The 20,864-nt window shown below is 36.1% G+C and overlaps 1 protein-coding gene across 1 annotated transcript in view; it reads right to left on the bottom strand.

The window, feature by feature from the left end:
* LOC125240180 (scavenger receptor class B member 1-like) overlaps positions 1-13,172 on the bottom strand; it is a 144,416-nt gene extending 131,244 nt beyond the window's left edge. The window contains exons 1-2 of the mRNA XM_048148002.1: positions 13,087-13,172; positions 8,913-9,075 (exon numbers count right to left, since the gene is read on the bottom strand). Coding sequence (XP_048003959.1) covers positions 8,913-8,928 — 16 coding nt within the window. The 5' untranslated portion in view covers positions 8,929-9,075; positions 13,087-13,172. The remainder of the gene's footprint in view (positions 1-8,912; positions 9,076-13,086) is intronic.
* Positions 13,173-20,864: the final 7,692 nt, after the last annotated feature.

Genomic DNA, 20,864 nt, shown 5'->3' with positions numbered 1-20,864 from the left:
TACGCCACAATTTAACCCATATCCCACAGTCGCCTTCTACGACACCCACGGGAAGAAAGGGGGTGGTGAAATTTTTAACCCGTCACCACACGGGCAAAAATCAAAATTTTGAAAAAACCCCCGACCGCGACATAGTAGACCGATTTTCATGAAACATGGCTAAGAAGACTCCCGACTTACTCAAATTTCAGAAAAAAAAAACTAAATTTAAATCGGTTCATCCGTTTGGGAGCTACGATGCCACAGTCAGACACACACACAGACAGACAGACAAACAGACAGACACACACACACAACCCCAATTTCACCCCTACAATACAATTTCGACCCTTGCTTTCGTGATCCGATGGCCGAGTGGTTTTACAGGCATCCGTCCGGTTAACGGAGTACGCTGGTTCGATTCCAGCTCGGAATACTTGGAGGTCTTGGTCACTTTTTCTTTGTATATGACATTTATTTAATGTTTATAGTATAATAGTAGTGTTACTACTTAAAAATACAAATTAAAATATTTTCAAATGAGAATAATTTAATTTGTTCTAAGACACACACACACAGTCGTTTTTGCGTCGGGGGTCAAAAATTGGTGTAAGAAAGGGTTGTCATTTTCTTGTAAAAGTGTAATTTTTAACCCCTGACGCAAAAACGACGGGGTGTTATAAGTTTGACTTGTCTGTCTGTCTGTCTGTGGCATCGTAGCTCCCTAACGAATAAACCGATTTATTATTTTTTTAACCCCCGACGCAAACACGACTTTTCGTGTGTGTCTGTGTCTGTTTGTGTGTGTGTCTGTCTGTGGCATCGTAGCTCCCGAACGGATAAACCGATTTATTATTTTTTTGTCTGACAGTTAAATCAGTCGGGAGTGTTCTTAACCATGTTTGATGAAAATCCATCCACTGTGTCGAGGTTTTTTTTTTTTCAAAATTTTAATAATACAACCTAACCGGTTATATAATAGTGTTCAAATTTTGGGTCCAAACTAAATTTAATCCAATTGAGTCCTTTCTGAACCGGGTCAAAAAACTTTTTCTTTTAAATTATTTCATCAAAATTCAATATCAGATTCTAATATATTATTTACGTCAGTTTAAGCTTGTTCATTCGCAGGAAATATATCATAATCTCATAAATATAATATTAACATATAAAGAACATCTGGCTGGTATCTCTGCAGACTTTTTAATACTATGTAAATTATAATAAATATTTACATCCGAAGCAGGAGCACAAATTAATTAGCAATATCAAATTAGTAGGTAGTAGTCAAAATTATAAATATGAGCTGCTAGCTTTCGCCTGCAGCTTCGCTCGCGTTAAACTAAATTTGCGGAATTCTCCATACAAACTTCCACCCCCCCATTTTAGGGAAGTGGGGGGTGAGAATAAGACAAAAAGTAGCCTATGTCACTCTCCATCCCTTCAACTATCTCCACTTAAGAAATAACGTCAATTAGTTGCTCCGTTTTGCCATGAAACACGACGGACAACAGACACACACACTTTCCCATTTATTAAGTACTAGCGACCCGCCCCGGCGTCGCACGGGTACTATTATAGTACATTTGCATTAGGTATAATACCTACATGCAAACCCTCCTCTGGAATCACTCTATCTATTAAAAAAAACCGCATCAAAATCCGTTGCGTAGTTTTAAAGATTTAAGCATACATAGGGACATAGGGACAGAGAAAGCGACTTTGTTTTTAACCGACTTCAAAAAAGGAGGAGGTTCTCAATTCGACTGAATGTTTTTTTTTTTTTTTTTTTTTGTATGTATGTTATTCGATATCTCCGAGAATCATGGACCGATTTTCAAAATTTTTTTTCATTCGATCAGGTATAACCCCGAGATGGTCCCATTGGCACCAAGTCGGGATCTGATGATGGGATCTTGGAGAAATCGAGGGAACTCCTCAAATGTTATAGGCACATGTAATGTTTTTAGTGTATTTTTCAAAGATACACCAGTATTTACGCCTGATGGTGATAACTTTATGTGGCTGAGCTGATGATGGAAGGTCAACTCCTCAATGGTTAGGAGTTAAAGGATAATTCTTTCACTACTGTACATATATTCGGACTGATACATAAAATATCAATAGGAACCACTAAAAATCAACAAATAAATTAACTTTTTAACAAAAAATAAAACCGCCTTCAAAAATAAGCGCGTTACAAAACACGGAGAAACTAAAAAGCAAAAAATAATAAACCTTTGAATTCAGATTTCTTATCGGATTGCAATAATCTAAACATCCAAATTATAAACAAATCAATTATTTTTGGAGTCGGTACCAGCCTGCGTATGGTTGGGTGGTGCAAACAGGAATAGCAAGGCGATGAACAGGTCTGGTACCGACTACAAAAGTAATTGATTTGTTTATAATTTGGATGTTTAGATTATTGCAATCCGATAAGAAATCTGAATTCAAAGGTTTATTATTTTTTGCTTTTTAGTTTCTCCGTGTTTTGTAACGCGCTTATTTTTGAAGGCGGTTTTATTTTTTGTTAAAAAGTTAATTTTATACTATGTAGTGATAGTGAAGTGATGGATTTACATCCGAAGCACAAATTAGTAATATTAAATTATAAACATGAACTATAATATTTTCTACACTATCTCTTTTTTTTATGGGATAGGAGGCAAACGAGCAGACAGGTCGCCTGATGGAAAGCGATCACCGGCGCCCATGGACACCCGAAACACCAGAGGTGTTGGAGGTGCGTTGCCAGCCTTTAAGATGGGTGTACGCTCTTTTCTTGAAGGTTTGAAGGTCGTATCTGTCCGGAAATACTGCCGGCGATAATTCATTCCACAGTTTAGCTGTGCGGGGCAGGAAGTTTCTGGAGAAACGCACAGTTGAGGACTGCCAGCTCTGCCATCTCTCCTGATTCTTGAAAAACGGATGAGAAAATTGCACCTTTTTGTTGCAAACTCGTCGAATACTTATTGACGTAACGTAAACGACTTATATTGACCGGGATATAGACCGTGATTACCTTTTTCAGTTTTCTGTGATCATGATGCATGCAACTGCGTCGAAATATCGGGAGCTCGACAAAAATCAAAAAGGTAATCACGGTCTATATCCCGGGGCCTATTGCATAACAATTTACAACTTGTATTACAAGTGGAACTCTCTTTCTTATAAAATGAATTGGAGGGGGACTACCGCTTGTAATATGAGTTGTAAATTGTTATGCAATAGGCCCCCGGTCAATATAAGTCTAATGAAAATAACCGTGAATCATTCAAAACTCTTATTGTAACGTAAACGGTTGTGACGTGCTTTGCACGAAACTACGCATTTTCAAAAATTGGGACCCAAGTGACAGTTGTTAACAAAATTTACCTAGATGTCAGTTTTGTGACGACAATTAAGCATGAAATTTTATTAAAAATATTACTTTTGTGTTTTACATAAACTATAAGCACCAATCTACATTTAGAACACAGATTTTTTTTTTAATTAATAAATGGGCTTACTCTTGGCCACAGACTAGCCAAAGGCAAAGACGTGGCCTACGATGAAGTGAGCTCGCCCAGAAGATGCCTACATTTAAACTATACAATTTTGAAAGAACCCCCGACCGCGACATAGTAGACCGATTTTCATGAAACATGGCTAAGAACACTCCCGACTAACTCAGCTTTCAGACAAAAAAAACTAAATCTAAATCGGTTCATCCGTTCGGGAGCTACGATGCCACAGACAGATACACACACAGACAGATAGACAAACAAACAGACAGACAGACAGACAGACACGTCAAACTTATAACACCCCGTCGTTTTTGCGTCGCGGGTTAAAAATCAAGCCAATTATCTACCAAGTGAGTCACGAATCAGTTGGTTCGATGTACTAGGGTTCGAACCCGCGACCTCCGGATTGAAAGTCGCACGCTTTTACCGCTAGGCCACCAGCGCTTCAAAATTGTAGTTTGTGGAAATACCCGCGAGCATGATCGTGCTTGACGTCACGTGGAGGTCATCGTTTAATGATGTGTTTGATACAACTTGAATGTATGGGTTTAATACGTAGAAACTAAACTTGAAAATGTACCCTGGCACACCCAATTTGTAACCAAACCCGCATTACAATATCGCTAGTTCCTATGAAACTTCATTTTCCCCTCACTAGCTCGGAAACACGTGTTCTGTCCTTTAATAACAGCGGGTTAACGCATTTTATCCACTAGTGTGTAAGGTAATTTGACCTTGAATAAAGTCAAAATAACTGATTTAAAATTGGTTAAAGTAGGTGAATCTAGCTACTGGAAGCAGTGATAAACGCATTTTTTGCGTTGTAGTTTCCTCGCTATAGTGAGGGGAAAAGTTTTGTGTTACACTCGGGTGCAAATGTATTTTACTTCTCGTGTGTTAAAAAACTCGCAAGTTCAGAATTCTATTCTCGAACCACTCGCTTCGCTCGTGGTTCAACTATAGGATCCTTTCAATTGCTCGTTTTTCAATTCCACACTCGGCGTTAAAATACAGCTTTGCTCCCTTGCTACAAATAACTATTGTTATATACAAGGGTGCAAAGTTGTATTTTAACGCCGTGTGTGGAATTGAAAAACGAGCGAATCCTGCACGTAGCGAGTGTTTCAGCACACGAGAAGTAAGTACATTACTACAGAGGCCGGCACAAAGGGGGTTGCCGGCCGAAGACGTATAGACGGCCGAGCGAAGCGAGGCCGGATAGGTCTGAGGCGGGCAACCCCATTTCCCGCCGAGGTATGTATAGTGCTTTTCTCAAACATAGTATGAAATAAATAAAGTATACTGAAAATAGTAACTTTGGATGGGTGTATCTCCTAAACGGTGCGTCGTAGCGCAAAAATAATCGAATTTTCGTTCCCCTTTGATATCCCGTATACGCTTATAAAATCACAAAAAGTTAAAAAAAAAATAAAAAAAAACGAAAAATTTTTTTTTTGTATGAAAACGCACCCAAAATCAAATATTGTCTAGGGTCCGTACCAGTTGCAGTCGGCACGTCTATAAAGCCCCTTATAGTTTTTTTTTTAATTGGCTAAATACCTGGATGTTATGTCACAATTATCTGTGTTTGGAAATTAAAAAAGAAGACTTTGCCGGCCTTGGCCTGCAAGGTTTGTATGGAATTCCATTATCTATCAATCGTCCTAGCCGCACCTGCAACGTCATACTTCGCTGCCAATTATAAGGCACATAACATCAATATTTCATACCATGTTTGAGAAAAATACATTTTCTCTAACTATATAGCGAGAGAGCACACAAAACAACACAAAACTATTCCTCGCACTACAACGCAAAAAAACGCGTTTATCAGTGCTTCCAGTACTTCGTAACTAGATTCACCCACATTTATCCATTTCAAAGCAGAAAATTGACTATATTCAAGGTCAAATTACTTTATCTACTAGTGAATTAAAAGATAAAACACGTGTTTCTGATCTAGTGTGGAGAAAAAAAACTACTGTTTACTGATTTTAATTTAGTCACGCAGTAACTAGTAATATAATTGTATTAAAAAAACATTAAAACTTAATATTAATTATATTTCTGTCTTGAAAACAAGGACCATATAATACCGAGACAGACAATAGCCCATACACAAAAGCGTACCCCTGAAATGTATGGGCCTTCTAGGCTTAAAACTAGATGGCGCTGTTTCGCAGTCTGGAAGTGGCCAAAATCATATTTTCCCCAAATATTTTTGCGTGTTCTTATTTTTAATAAGAATAAATGACATGCTTTTTTATTTTAATATCATGGTATTACGTCAATACACGTTTAAAAAAAAATTGTAGGCATCATCGGTGTTACTAAAATAGTATTTAACAGATGGGGCTAAAAAAGGGACGTACGTACGATTATTATTTATCGTATGGCATAGGTATATACACTCAACTTAGTAGTAGTAGTAGTAAACACTTTATTGTACAAAGATAAGAATACACACAGTAAAGAAAAAAGAACACACACATCATTTGTACAAAGGCGAACTTATCCCATTAAGGGATTTCTTCCAGTTAACCCTAGAGCAGTTAAAGGAGAATTGGAGACGGTAGACGTTCCTAAGCTAAACCTATACCTAACCTACAAACTACAGCAATATAGACGTTAAATCATATAAATAAATACGTTATACATAATTATAATACAGTTTTATGACTACCCTACATACATAGGTACACAACCTACCTAACCGCAAACATCTTTTAGATTAAGATGCGTACGAAAGCCATAACTTTTTAAATTCGATTTTAGCGATGCGACCGATTGACACTGTTGAAGGGGAGGTGGCAATGAATTCCATAATTTGACAGAGCAAACAGTAAAGGACTTGTCATAGGATCTATGTTTGTGAGGTGGGATAGACAGGGTGAGATCTGCGCTGGAACGAAGGCGGTGCCCGCTGCCGTCTGCTAAAAATTTAAATCTCGCAGAGAGATAAGGGGGAGAGGAAGGAGAGAAAAGTACATTAAACAGAACGTCAACGTCACTGAATTACAATTATAAAATAGAGACATAAATAAAATTAAATTAAATTTTTGCCGTAAGGTACGATTCTTAGTATTAAGATTGTAAAATCCTATTTAAATAATCCTGGCTTGAAAGTAATAAATTTATTCTCAATACCTAATTGTGCACAATAAAAAAATATTAATGTCATTCCGATGAAGCCAGTTTTTACTGGGTAATAAATTATATAGTATACCATTAGCTCTAGCTTTTTATATTAATTAATATTCAACGAACTTTGATTTATTATAATTTTTTGCCATTTTTGTTGACGTAAATGGCTGTCTACAATAGAGACAGTGACGTTAATGATCTTTGGTCTTTCGTGCAATTCTGTAAAGTATTTTTGCAAAGGAAATAGGAAAAATAGGGCAAAAGTTAGTCAGATACAAATTACATGGCGTATGAGGAACGCGAAAGATTTTAACCACGTGTTTCTGAGGCCAAAAGAAGGAAAAAATATATGATCATAAATTAAAAAAAAAAACTCGGGAAAATTCTTTCAAGCAACTGCTTGAAACAAGCTGAAACACTTAGGCCAACGAAAATGGAGGGTTAAACCGAGGGTTAACTAACCATTTTATATATAATTTGATAGATGCCAGCACACTAACACTTAGTTAAGTGGTTGGTGCAAGCGAGCCTTACAGAAATATGTATTTTTTTCATGTCACCTATGTGGCAAAACACTTAACCCCTCAATCGCCTTGTTATAGATCTGTCACAGTCAATTTAAACTGTAATGAACACAAAACTGTTTTTCGTTTGAATTAATATCAAATTCTATTTGTATTTGATTTTTATTTTTGCGTAATTATTTTCTTTCAAAAAGGAAAATATTTTTAGTAAAATTAACACTTAAAAAGTATTTAGTATACAGTGTGTAAGCCTCATACGGAAATAAATTAAACCAGATATAAAATTCATTACTTTCATTATTAATTAAGAGTTATTTTTAAGTTAGTCTTTTTTCACCCCAAAATAAAAAACTTTTTTGAAAAATTTCATGCTTGCATACATATATACATATGATCATGTCTGTATCCCATAAAGGGGTAGGCAGAGCACATGAACTACTAAGTTTCAGTGCCACTTTTGGCAAAAAGGGGTTGAAAGAAATCCAAATTGTGAATTGCAGTGACAGGTTGCCAGCCTCTCGCCTACGCCACAATTTAACCCATATACCACAGCCGACTTCTACGACACCCACGGGAAGAAAGGGGGATCATGGTTGCGATGACAGTTAATGACATTACATAAGATATATGAGCTTTTAAAAGTAACTGTCCACGAGCGTTTAACCTGCGTGTGTTTGCATTACATTGCTGGACCGATATTTTGTATGGATAACATTTTAATTTCAATTCTAAGTAAAAAAATATGCCCTATACTAACCGCCTTTAAGAAAATTTACACACTGTACGAGTAACTCAACGAGGGCTGGCGAGAGGTCGCTCTGGACCGCGTAAAGTGGCGTGCTCTTTGTGTTGGAGGCCAAGACTCACTTTGGGTCGTCGCGCCAACAAAGTAAGTAAGTAAGTAAGTAAGTTAGTAAGTAAGTTTTTTATAACAGGGGTATTTTTGTAGGTAAGTTTTAGTTTGTTATTTAGTTTTATTTATAGGTTTAATTTTATTCATAGGTTTAGTTTAGTTTTCATGTTATTGTTTTAGGTATTACTAGTTTATATGGTTTTGTGTTTAATTAAATTAAACTTTTTTTACTATCAAGATATACCGTTTTTGGGTAGCGCTTAGGTATAATTATTATTATAGTATTATAAGCACCTATTTTAAAATAAATTCATTTATTCAGTAAGTAAGTAATTAAGTACGAGTAACTCAATAATATGTTTTTATAAAAATTGTTATCATTTACACTTGACATTAAGAATAAGTAATAAATAGAGACAAGTCTTAAAAAAACAACTCTATCACAAGGTTCATGTTCGTATAATGACATAATTATCTGCTAACATAAATTATAGCTTATAATATTTGTACTTTTATTATTTTTATGCAAAGTTACTATAATAAATATATTTTTGTCACAATTCAACAGTCAATTTTTTTTTTTTTTTTTTTTTATACTACGTCGGTGGCAAACAAGTATAGGGCCCGCCTGATGTAAAGCGGTCACCGTAACCTATGGACGCCTGCAACTCAAACAGTGTCACATGCGCGTTGCCACCCCATTAGAAACTTGTACATTCCAATTTGTCAATGTGCAATTTTGAATTTCTGGTACCGTATTTTATGGTTATTTAACTTTTTTTATGTTTTTACATACTTTTTATATTGCAAGTGTGATGAAAAACAGTGTGTGTAACTCAGGGAGTAAGAATATTGCAAACTCGAGTCGCGATTACGATATATTTTATTTAAAAGAATACTTACGTCCAAATGTAATCATGGCTGCCTTCCTGGTGTTGTCTTCTTTTAAATAATAATATTATTTATTATTTCACTTCAAATATTCAACAAAATGTATTTTACAAGGAATGTTAATATTTTTTCACAATTCAATATTTTTATGTATAATTTAACACAGCTTTGTAACCTGAAACAATCAGAAATAATTATTAAAATAATATATGTATAAACTATATTGTTAATATGTAAAACGAGTACCTATGTTCTACTTTATATGCATTGGAAATCATTTGCGCTTTCCCGACATTTGCCACGGCTCATGGGAGCCTGGAGTCCGCTTTGACAACTAATCCTAAGATTTGGTGGTTTGTACACGTATGCATTGGAAATAAAAGTACTAAATAATTTAGACGTACGTATTTCTTTTGAAAATACTTGTAAAGACCAAGAACTATTTATTACTGGACCGACAATGCCCATACAAAAAAGCGTACCCCTAAATGTATGGGCTTTTAGACTTAAAACTAGATGGCGCTGTTTATGCTACCTAAAAGTGGCTAAAATCATATTTTCCCCAAATATTTAGCGTGTTTTTATTTTTTATAAAAACTACATTTCTTTGTTATAAAATCACCATATCACGTCAATACACATTTTGAAAAAAAAAATGATAATAATTTGTAGGCATCATCAGTGTAGTTATGATAGTATTTAATAGGTGGCGCTAAAAAATCGAGGTACAATTCTTAGTCCGAAGTAAATCCTATATAAATAGTACTTGGTAAACACTATTTACGATTTTTTTTTTTTTTTTTGATTTTTTTAAATTATTTGCATGTAAGTATCATCACAACTTATGTAAACCCACTTAGGTACATTTTTTGTACAATTGGGATGTCGAAGAAAGAAAAAAAGTATAAAAGACACTAACTAGTTTTTAACTTTAAATAATATGGCATTTAAATGAAGTCATAATTTTGTACTTAAATAGTAAATATTATGTCCAGTTTAATAGTCACCTTTGCTTGAGCGGTCATGAGCATGTTTTGATAAAGATAACGAATTGTTATAATTTAGGTACTGAATTGGTGTCACAAAATCATGCAATTATGTGAGTCTTATTACATGACTGCGGCAAAGTATAATAGTTTTTTAGTGTAACACAAAAGTTTTCCCCTCACTATACCGAGGAAACTACAACGCAAAAAATGCGTTTTCCCCTCACTAACTCGGAAACACGTGTTTTGTCGTTTAATATCAGCGGGTAAAAACGCATTTTATCCACTAGTGGGTAAAGTAATTTGACCTTGAATAAAGTCAAAATAACTGCTATAAAATTGGTAAAAGTAGGTGAATCTAGTAATAAAGATGATTTACCACCTGTGGAACTACTGGAATTCCACACTCGGCGTTAAAATACAACTTTGCTCCCTTGTATAACAAATAACTATTATCACTGCTTCCAGTAGTTCCACAGGTGGTAAAACATCTTCATCACTATATTAACCCACTTTTATCAATTTTAAAGCAGAAAATTTGGCTATATTCAAGGTCAAATTACTTTATCCACTAGTGGATAAATGCGTTTTTACCCACTGGTATTGAAGGACAAAACACGTGTTTCCGAGCTAGTGAGGGGAAAAATATTTTTTTAAAGATTAATTCTAAATTAAAATTAAGCGAAAAATGTACGTTAAAGTGTCCAAAAGGTACCTTGACATCAAACTGAGCGGAAGCCTTTTTAGTGACATTAATTGTGACATGTTTTTTTTTGTGGTTTAAGCATCCTGAATCAATTTTATTCCACACTTATAGTTAACTATTTGTTATACAAGGGTGCAAAGTTGTATTCTCCCAATTTTATCAATTTTAAAGCAGAGAATTTGACTATATTGTCAAATTTCATTATCCACTCTTGATAAAATGCGTTTTTACTCGAGCCAGTGAGGGGCAAGTAATTTTAAATGTATTAAAACGATTAAGGTTCAAAACATGTGACCCTGCACGTGATGTGTACACGTGAAGCTTACGTTAATTGATATCGGCATTAATTACCAGTTAAATAATAAGCACATGCTTTTGTAAAACTCGATTATTTGTCGATTATACCTTCATTTGTTTAGTTAAAATAAGACCAATATTTGGATAATAGAAAGTGATAAATAAGACATCAAAAAATATAAAATAATCCATACTAATATTATAAATGGGACAGTGTGTGTGTCTGTTTCTTTGTCCGCCTTTCACGGCAAAACGGAGCGACCAATTGTCGTAATTTTTTAAGTGGAGATAGTTGAAGAGATGGAGAGTGACATAGGCTACTTTTTGTCTCTTTGAAACGCGAGCGAAGCCGCGAGCAAAAGCTAGTAAGTTATATACCAATTAAATTAATATATATCTAAAGATAGCCTAAATTAAAACTAAAATAAAAATTCCTCCTTCGGCAATGTTCTACGCTGGCACCTCGCTGAATCGCAACGCTTATTCGCTGAGCGAGGAAGCTGCCAGCTCTACGGTCCCCAGTGGCATCAATAATTTTTTTAGACAGCGCCCCGTGAAGATTCTATATATGAATATATTATACCAATATACATGAAAATCGGAAGAAATTGATATAGAAAAAAAGTTATTTACGTACCTACTAGCTTTTTCCCGCGGCCTTGCTCGAGTTAAATTCACGAAAATTGCGGAATACTCCATACTCCATACTCCACCTCCCATTTAAGGCAAGTGGGGGGGTTAACTAGAGACAAAAAGTAGCCTATGTCACTCTCCAATCCCTTCAACTATCTCCACATAAAAAGTCACGTCAATTCGTCGCTCCGTTTTGCCGTGGAAGACGGACAAACAAACAGACACACACTTTTCCATTTATAATATTAGGTATGGATATCTTACTTATACTATAATACGAGTACATTTTTTTTGTAGTTGTAAGACAAAAAAATATCAACTTATTTGGAATTTTTTTAGTAAGTTAATAAATCTATTTTCAAATTTTTTTAAAGATTCCAAAATTTGAATTTGTTAATTTTTTTGTTCTAATTTATTTTCCTTAGTGTTTGTACCTAAGGTACAGCGGGGTAAATCTCAATTTAACTGATCCATTTTTTCTATTACTACACTATGATTCTACATGTATCCACTGCACGGGAAGCATGGTCGCGCGATAGACGATAAAATATCAGGCCGTCCCTACCGCACTTACAAATAGTGCGATAGGAACGGCCTGATATTTTATCGTCTATCGCGCGACCATGCTTCCCGTGCTGAACACGCCTACCATATATAACCGGTGGAAACTCTATTTAATAATGCAAACATTGTAAAACATGGAAAAAATGGACCAGTTGCATTTGCCCCCCAGTCGAGATTTGCTCCGCTGTACCTTATCTACTTTAACTATGTAGTATTGCGTTAATTATATAGAAGTTATTTACGAATAAATAAAATAATATAATAAAATCAAGCATAAGTCAAGCGTATTAATTTTTAAATAAATAATTAAATACGGGGAGAGGCCTTTGCCCAGCAGTGGGACACATAAACGGGCTATTAATTAAATACATATTTCTCAAACATGCAATGAAATATTGTCTTTACGTTCCTTAAAAAATGGGCTGGGAAGTATCGCTTTTTGGGCGCAACAACTCGAGAGGACTGTAAAGGGATTTCATATTATTTTTCAGGCCTAGGCCTGCAAAGTAACTTTTTTAATAAAATATTGTCCTTTAGAGCATTTTTTATTTTATTTCATTGTATGTTTGAGAAAAGCAATAGCAAAATCCTCATTTTCCCGGCCTCTGATGTAATGTACTATTTTTTTACAAAATTTTTAAGAAAATTAATTAAAAATTTTACAAAAATTGTTCTAAAAACTTCTACACAAACTATTTAATTTGCAAACCTAAACACAAAATTAAAATTTTGAAAAAATCCCCGACCGCGACATAGCCGGCCGGTTTTCACGAAACATGGCTAAGAACACTCCCGATTAACTAAACTTTCAGACAAAAAAAAAACTAAATCCAAATCGGTTCATCCGTTCGGGAGCTACGATGCCACAGACAAACACACGCACAGACAGACAGACACACACACAAACTTATAACACCCCGTCGTTTTTGCGTCGGGGGTTAAAAATAAAGCACTTTACATCAATTTAAAATAAAGCTACCAAATTTAAAAAATAACTTACCACGAGTTTTCAATTCCTCCATAGTCAAATTCACAAATACAAAACCGCTAAAATTTCACAAGACGAACGTGTGCCCGGCACTGATAATATCCAATTACTAGAGTAAATATAAATTATAGGAACGAATTATCACTTCGCAAGACTCTATACAGTGTGTTATAATATTAAATTAAAACGGGACTTAATTGCGTAAAACTTACGTTTATATTTCACCCCGTCTACCCGTGACCACGGACGTAACGTCATGTCCGAAACGTCGGGTTAAATATACACGTAAGTTTTACACGATTAAGTCCCGTTTTAATTTAATAATCTTATTGTAATCTTACATAGTTATTTAACCATGCCTTTCTTGTGGCACGGACGTGGACCGACTGGGACACCATGGATTATCTTGTCAAAAAAGTGCAGGCCGTTTTTCGAGACATGCGTCGCTTAATGACATTATCCGTCGGTCCCTTGCAACCATCAATGTGCCTGCTCTCCTTGAGCCGACTGGCATAATCAGAGATGATGGCAAGAGGCCTGATGGAGTGTCCTTGGTCCCTTGGAGTATGGGACGAATGTTAGTGTAGGATGCTACCTGCGTAGACACATTGGCACCGTCTCACCTCCAACGGACCAAGATAAAAGCGGGCGCAGCGGCAGAAAGTGCCGAAATTTTGAAACGTAATAAATACAAAAGTCTTGGCAAAGAATACCTTTTTGTACCCTTTGGTGTAGAAACTCTAGGTCCATGGGGCCCCAGCGCGAACAAGTTGTTCACAGAAATCGCGAAGCGTCTGGTTGAGGTAACTGGTGACCGAAGAGCTGGCGACTTCCTCGCACAACGTATCAGCATTGCGATACAGCGAGGAAATGTCGCCAGTATCCTTGGTACAATGCCTCAAGGGCCTATTTTAGACATTAGCTAGCTTTTAAGTTTAGTCTTAGTTTCTTATATAATTATGTAAATATGTTCATGTAAATAAAGGATTTCAAGTACCATGCCTTTAATTTAATTATTAAGTGGGTGAATCAACTTTTTCTTGCCTGTTATTGCCATGGTTACGGTCCCCTGAGTCACGCTGGTTTTATGCAAAATTTGTAATTATGCAAACATGGTGCAGTCCATGTTTGCAAGTGATAAATTAAGGAAAGGGCTTGTTAACACCAGAATAACCTAACCACAAAATTAAAATTTTGAAAAAACCCCCCACCGCGACATAGTGGTCCGATTTTCATGAAACATGGCTAAGAACACTCCCGACTAACTCAGCTTTCAGACAAAAACGACTAAATCAAAATCGGTTTATCCGTTCGAGAGCTACGATGCCACAGGCAGACACACACACAAACAGACAGACACGTGCTAATTGACTCTATTATTATTGGTTTTAATCATAAAGGAAAGTCATAACTCTATACGTCAGTAAACGCAAGTTATTTGTAGTAATATCTAGCGTCACCCACGAGTCAAATAGCGTAAATTATCAGTACCACTACTCGACAAGTGTCAACAGTGTCGCGTCTGCCAAAAATGTAATATTAAAACAGTTAACCATTTACATTATAAGCAGAAGCAATTGAACAGAGTACTGATTAATACTATTGTAATATTAGCTAAAAATGATTGAGCATTAGACTTTTTGTTCGTCGCGACATCTATTGACGAATACCAGTACTGATCATTTACGCTAGTTGAGGCGTGATTGACGCGTAGTCACTACAAATAACTTGCATTTACTGATGTAAATGCACCGCACAAACCAATAAAATTCCAGACTCAATTAAACAAATACCCCAATATGCGATATTTAAGACTGAACTGCAAAATTTGTTATTAGATAAATGTTATTACTCAGTTAAAGATTTCTGTGATGATAACCTATGATTATTATTTTATTCTTTTAAACTATATTTTTTAAATAATTATTAATATCTTAAATGTGAAATTTTAATTCTTTCTTTTTAATTAATCTTAATAATTTATTGATTCTGACTATGGTTTATTTTTTAACTTTTATAAAATGAAATTTATTATTATTGACCAATTTATTGTACTAGATTTAGAGAAAACATTGTATATATTTTATTTTTAGCCTAGATTAGTTAAGATAAGCTTGTTGTATGCCCTCACAGGGCGTCATGGACTGACCTACCTACTGCATTACACCTGCATTTTAATGTATGTACATGACTTTACAATGAATAAATGAAATGAAATGAAATGTATGGAGTTACAACTCTTTCCTAAGTTATTCCTCTATGGTTTTAATAAATGCCCGTGTGGTGGTAACACACTGTATAGTGGGACGATAAGAACAATGACAAATAAATCAAATGTAAGAATTATAATATCTCTACACGCAATTAGGATAGGTAAATCAATTGACGTATAATGCCATCGCTAGAGTTATTCATTGAATTAAATAGTATTTTTCACTTCTCACTAGAGTTGTGCTTGCTCGTTCACTGAAAAGATCGCTCCCAACTAACTAGTACGATCTCTGAAGTGTACTAGTTCGTTCTTTTAGGACATTTAGTACAGTAGTACACCGAGAGAGCGAGATTTAAATTGTGCATATGGCGTACAGTAACGTTCGCTCGTACTAGCCGAGAGCTGATCGGCCGTTTTCGCGCGCTCTCGGTCGGTTTCGGTAGGATCACACGGATCGCTTTGCTGTCATTGTCACTCCTCGGCTCTTCGCTCCTTTCGCTCCCATTCTGTTGCGCGTGTGTGACTGTGCTAAATGTACTAGAGAGCAGAATCATTTGGGAGCAGTTCAGTCTAGTACAGTGCAGGGAATAGTGTCTTTTGTACTATTAGTACATGTCCTACACAAGCCTACTTCTCATGCTCAATAACCTAACCACAAAAGTTAAAATTTTGAAGAAAAAAAAACCCGACATAGTGGACCGATTTTCATAAAACATGGCTAAGAACACTCCCGACTAACTCAGCTTTCAAACGAAAAAACTAAATCTAAATCGGTTCATCCGTTCGGGATTTTTTTTAGCTACGGTGCCACAGACAGACAAGTCAAACTTATAACACCCCGTCGTTTTTGCGTCGAGGGTTAAAAAGTGCACCTTTATGTCGTGGGTAGATGACATAAAATTGCATTTTATCTATTTCACCACACCAACTGGTAAAGGCTTACTTGGCTATTCGAAAACAGATGGCAAAATCGCATTTTATCCACAAGAGTGCAAAGTAATTTCATACTTTCAACTTGATATCTGGAGCTGGCTGGTAGAATTTACCTGTAAATAATGACTTTGAATCATAAAATATTGATTGTACTATTTTTTATATTTTATTTAACAACAAATATTCAACTAAATAAATCTAAAGTTATACTAAAATTAAACTTAAAATAAAAATTAAACTAAATAAATCTAAAATAAATCTAAAAACGGCCCCTGTGGCATGGTACCGAAGACGCTGGCAGCATTTCCTCGCTGGATTGTCAAGTTAATGCGCTGAGCGAGGAAGCTGCCAGCTCTTCGGTCTCCGGTGGCGTCTCTCAGTCTCTTCGACAGGTCCTTGAAGAGACTTAGAGCGCCAGGGTCCCACGGGCCAAGGGTCTCGACGCCGAATGGGATAATAGTTATTTGTTATACAAGGGGGCAAAGTTGTATTTTAACGCCGAGTGTGGAATTGAAAAACGAGCAAGTGAAAGGATTCTATAGTTGAACCACGAGCGAAGCGAGTGGTTCGAGAATAGAATCCTGAACTTGCGAGTTTTTTAACACACGAGAAGTATTTAAAATACATTTGCACCCGAGTGTAACACAAAACTTTTCCCCTCACTATAGCGAGGAAACTACAACGCAAAAAATGCGTTTTCCCCTCACTAGCTCGGAAACACGTGTTTTGTCCTTTAATACCAGCGGGTAAAAACGCATTTTATCCACTAGTGGGTAAAGTAATTTGACCTTGAATAAAGTCAAATTAACTGCTTTAAAATTGCTAAAAGTAGGTGAATCTAGTAATAAAGATGATTTACCACCTGTGGAACTACTGGAAGCAGTGATAAACGCATTTTTTGCGTTTTAGTTTCCTCGCTATAGTGAGGAGAAAAGTTTTGTGTTACACTCGGGTGCAAATGTATTTTACTTCTCGTGTGTTAAAAAACTCGCAAGTTCAGGATTCTATTCTCGAACCACTCGCTTCGCTCGTGGTTCAACTATAGAATCCTTTCACTTGCTCGTTTTTCAATTCCACACTCGGCGTTAAAATACAACTTTGCCCCCTTGTATAACAAATAACTATTATCACTGCTTCCAGTAGTTCCACAGGTGGCAAATCATCTTTGTTACTAGATTCACCTACTTTTATCAATTTTAAAGCAGTTAATTTGACTTTATTCAAGGTCAAATTACTTTACCCACTAGTGGATAAAATGCGTTTTTACCCGCTGGTATTAAAGGACAAAACACGTGTTTCCGAGCTAGTGAGGGGAAAAAATATATTCGGCGCCGAGACCGCTGTACTTTCCTAAATATTGATTAAATTAATAGATCTTTTAGTGTCTGTCTTTGGTATCGTAGCTCCCGAACGGATGAACTGATTTAGATTTAGTTTGTTTTTGTCTGAAAGCTGAGTTAGTCGGGAGTGTTCTTAGCCATGTTTCATGAAAATCGGTCTACTATGTCGCGGTCGGGGGTTAATTGAAAATTTTAATTTTGTGGTTAGGTTATTTTTACTGTAGCAAATGCCGCCACCTTTTTCGATATTGCTCGAAAGTTGGTACAGTTTATTGGCATACTTACGTAATTATTATCATTTCTCGACTATCTATAAATAAACAGATTTACTGAAGGGATTATGATAAAGTAAATGCACGCTAATCGTTATAATATCTACCAAATTTATGTCAATAAAAAAAAAAAACATTCAGTCGAATTGAGAACCTCCTCCTTTTTTGAAGTCGGTTAAAAAATAGGGGAAGTTGGACCACAGATTTTTACAATTGAAAAAAAATTTTTATCTGTTTTTTTAAAGAGCATATCCTCCTTCTTCTTTATTTTCAGTAAAGAAGTTGGTTAAAAATTAAACTGTAGGCTAGTCCTTAAACTGACCAATATTGGTTCAACAATATTGGTTTAACAAAAACTGGCCAAGTGCGAGTCGGACTCGCGCACCGAGGGTTCCGTACAAACCTGCAAGGTTTACAAAGTTCGTTCATTACGACAATCGAGTCATAATATATATTTTGTAATGTAACTAAAAATTTAAGGTTTTCGGAATTTTTCCTTTATGTGTGCTATAAAACGTTGCTTCATGCCAAATTTCAAGATTCTAGGTCGACTGGAAGTACCCTTTAGGTTTTGATTCCCTTGCGAGTACTTGCGAGTTTCAAAATATGCAGCTTAAATTGCTGTTTCTTTTGATTGCGTTGACATAGAAGTTTGATTTTGTTACAGCTTAAAGGTATTATAGACCTGAGTATTTGGTATGAATTTCAATTTAATACCTCTACGCGTTTATGAGGAAATGGGTAGTAAGGTTAAAATTATAAAAAAAAATATATTATGTGATGTAACTAAAAATTTATGGTTTTCGTAATTTTTCCTTTATCTATGCTATAAGACGTTGCTTCGTACCAAATTTCAAGATTCTGAGTTCACGGGAAGCACCCTGTAGGTTTTGATTCCCTTGCAAGTGTCGAAAATTTGCGGCATAAACGGCTCTATCTTTTGATTGCGTTGGCTTAGAAGTTTGATTTTTTCACAGCTTCAAGGGACAGTAGACCTGAGTTATTGATATAAATTTCAGCTTCATACCTCCACGCGTTCCTGAGAAAAAGGGTCTTGACAGACGGACGGACGGACAGACGGACAACAAAGTGATCCTATAAGGGTTCCGTTTTTTCCTTTTGAGGTACGGAACCCTAAAAAGGACGGGGTGTATAAGTTTGACATGTCTGCCTGTCTGTCCGGCTGTCTGTCTGTCTGTCTGTCTGTTTGTCTGTCTGTCTGTGTGTGTGTCTGTCTGTGGCATCATAGCTCCCGAACCTCCTGAACCGATTTAGATTTTTTTTTGTTTGAAAGCTGAATTAGTCGGGAGTGTTCTTAGCCATGTTTTATGAAAATCGGTCCACTATGTCGCGGTCGGGGGTTTTTCAAAATTTTAATTTTGTGGTTAAGTTATTATCACTAGGATTTAGATATAGGCCATGAAATCAAAGCTGTACAAGTCAATGCACCCAATAAAGTGAAATTGATTAGATAATTATATCTGTGTCAAACTATCTAACACACTTTTGGCCTCCTTCACTCCCGACCCGGTAACCAATAAATTCATGCTATCTCTTCCTAGCGGTTCAAATTTAGGACTGTTTATTCTTACTATAATAAGTATCATCATTAACCCCCGACGCAAAAACGAAGGGGTGTTATAAGTTTGACGTGTCTGTCTGTCTGTCTGTCTGTCTGTGTGTGTGTCTGTCTGTGGCATCGTAGCTCGCGAACGGATGAACCGATTTATATTTCGTTTTTTTTTGTTTGAAAGCTGAGTTAGCCGGGAGCGATCTTAGCCAAGTTTCATGAAAATCGGTCCACTATGTCGGGGATTTTTTCAAAATTTTTATTTTGTGTTTTCTTTTTCAGGGGAAAAATTAGGATTGAGTTTTACATACATTCAATTTGCAAAGAAGTTTTAACGATTTCCTTACAACACAGTACGCCCTTGTGGCCTCAGGTCACGGCGGTACCATTATGAAGATTGCGAGAAACTGTAATTATTAATAATTACCCATTAGATTATTGCTGACATTAGACACCTGCCCTTTGTACGAAAGCAAATAATTAATTTTGAAAAAAATAAAATGATTAAGTGCATCACGTGTTTTGCTTTTTTCCTGTAACTACGGTGTGGAGGTCATTTTAGATTCAAAACTGCAAAACAACAACGACATATTAATTGTTACTTTTCTATTTGTGACATTTTTTTACACAGTTTGACTAAAGCCTGATTTAGACGGCGCACGACCTCGCTTGCGATTTTAGTTTCATTGCGGGCTGTTGAGGTTACACAATTCAGCACAGCCATCAAATACCGCAATGTAATAAAACTCGCATTGCGACTCGTTTGCTCCTTTTTGCTACCTATATAAATAAATATAAATAAATATATTATAGGACATTCTTACACAGATTGACTGAGGCCCACGGTAAGCTCAAGAAGGCTTGTGTTGTGGGTACTCAGACAACGATATATTGGGTTGGTACAAAAGTAATGACACACTCTACAAAACTCTATACATTTCCTTTCTTAAGTTAATTGTTTTCGATAATATTCTAGTATGTTGTAGAACATTCTAGGTACTTCTAATGTGAGGGTATATAAAGGCGGCTTTCGTGATTGGTTTAGTTAGATTGAAATAAAATGGACGAGCGACAAGTTCGAACACTTTACTTATACGAGTACTTGTTAGGCCACAGTGCGCGGGCTGCGGCTGACAATATCAACCCTGCATTGGGCGCTGGAAGTACAAGCCATGCCACGGTGTCCAGATGGTTTGACCGTTTAAAATCAGGAGACAGGAGCCTTGAAAGTCAGTCACGCTCAGGGCGACCACCTGCATTCAATGATGACGATTTACGCCGCGAACTACAGTCGAATCCTGATGCTACTACTCGTGAATTAGCGGAAGCACTTAACTGCAGTCACCACGCTGTGGAATACCATCTGAGTCCATCATGAGCTTGGGTATTGAAAAGTTTTGGCTCGATGGGTACCGCACATCCTTACCGACGCCAGTCGTGCAGTCCTTGTCGCCATCTGTCAA

This window comes from Leguminivora glycinivorella, chromosome 27, assembly GCF_023078275.1.
Source record: "Leguminivora glycinivorella isolate SPB_JAAS2020 chromosome 27, LegGlyc_1.1, whole genome shotgun sequence".
In the NCBI taxonomy this organism is placed as follows: domain Eukaryota; kingdom Metazoa; phylum Arthropoda; class Insecta; order Lepidoptera; family Tortricidae; genus Leguminivora; species Leguminivora glycinivorella.
This window is presented reverse-complemented; position numbering and strand designations above follow the sequence as displayed.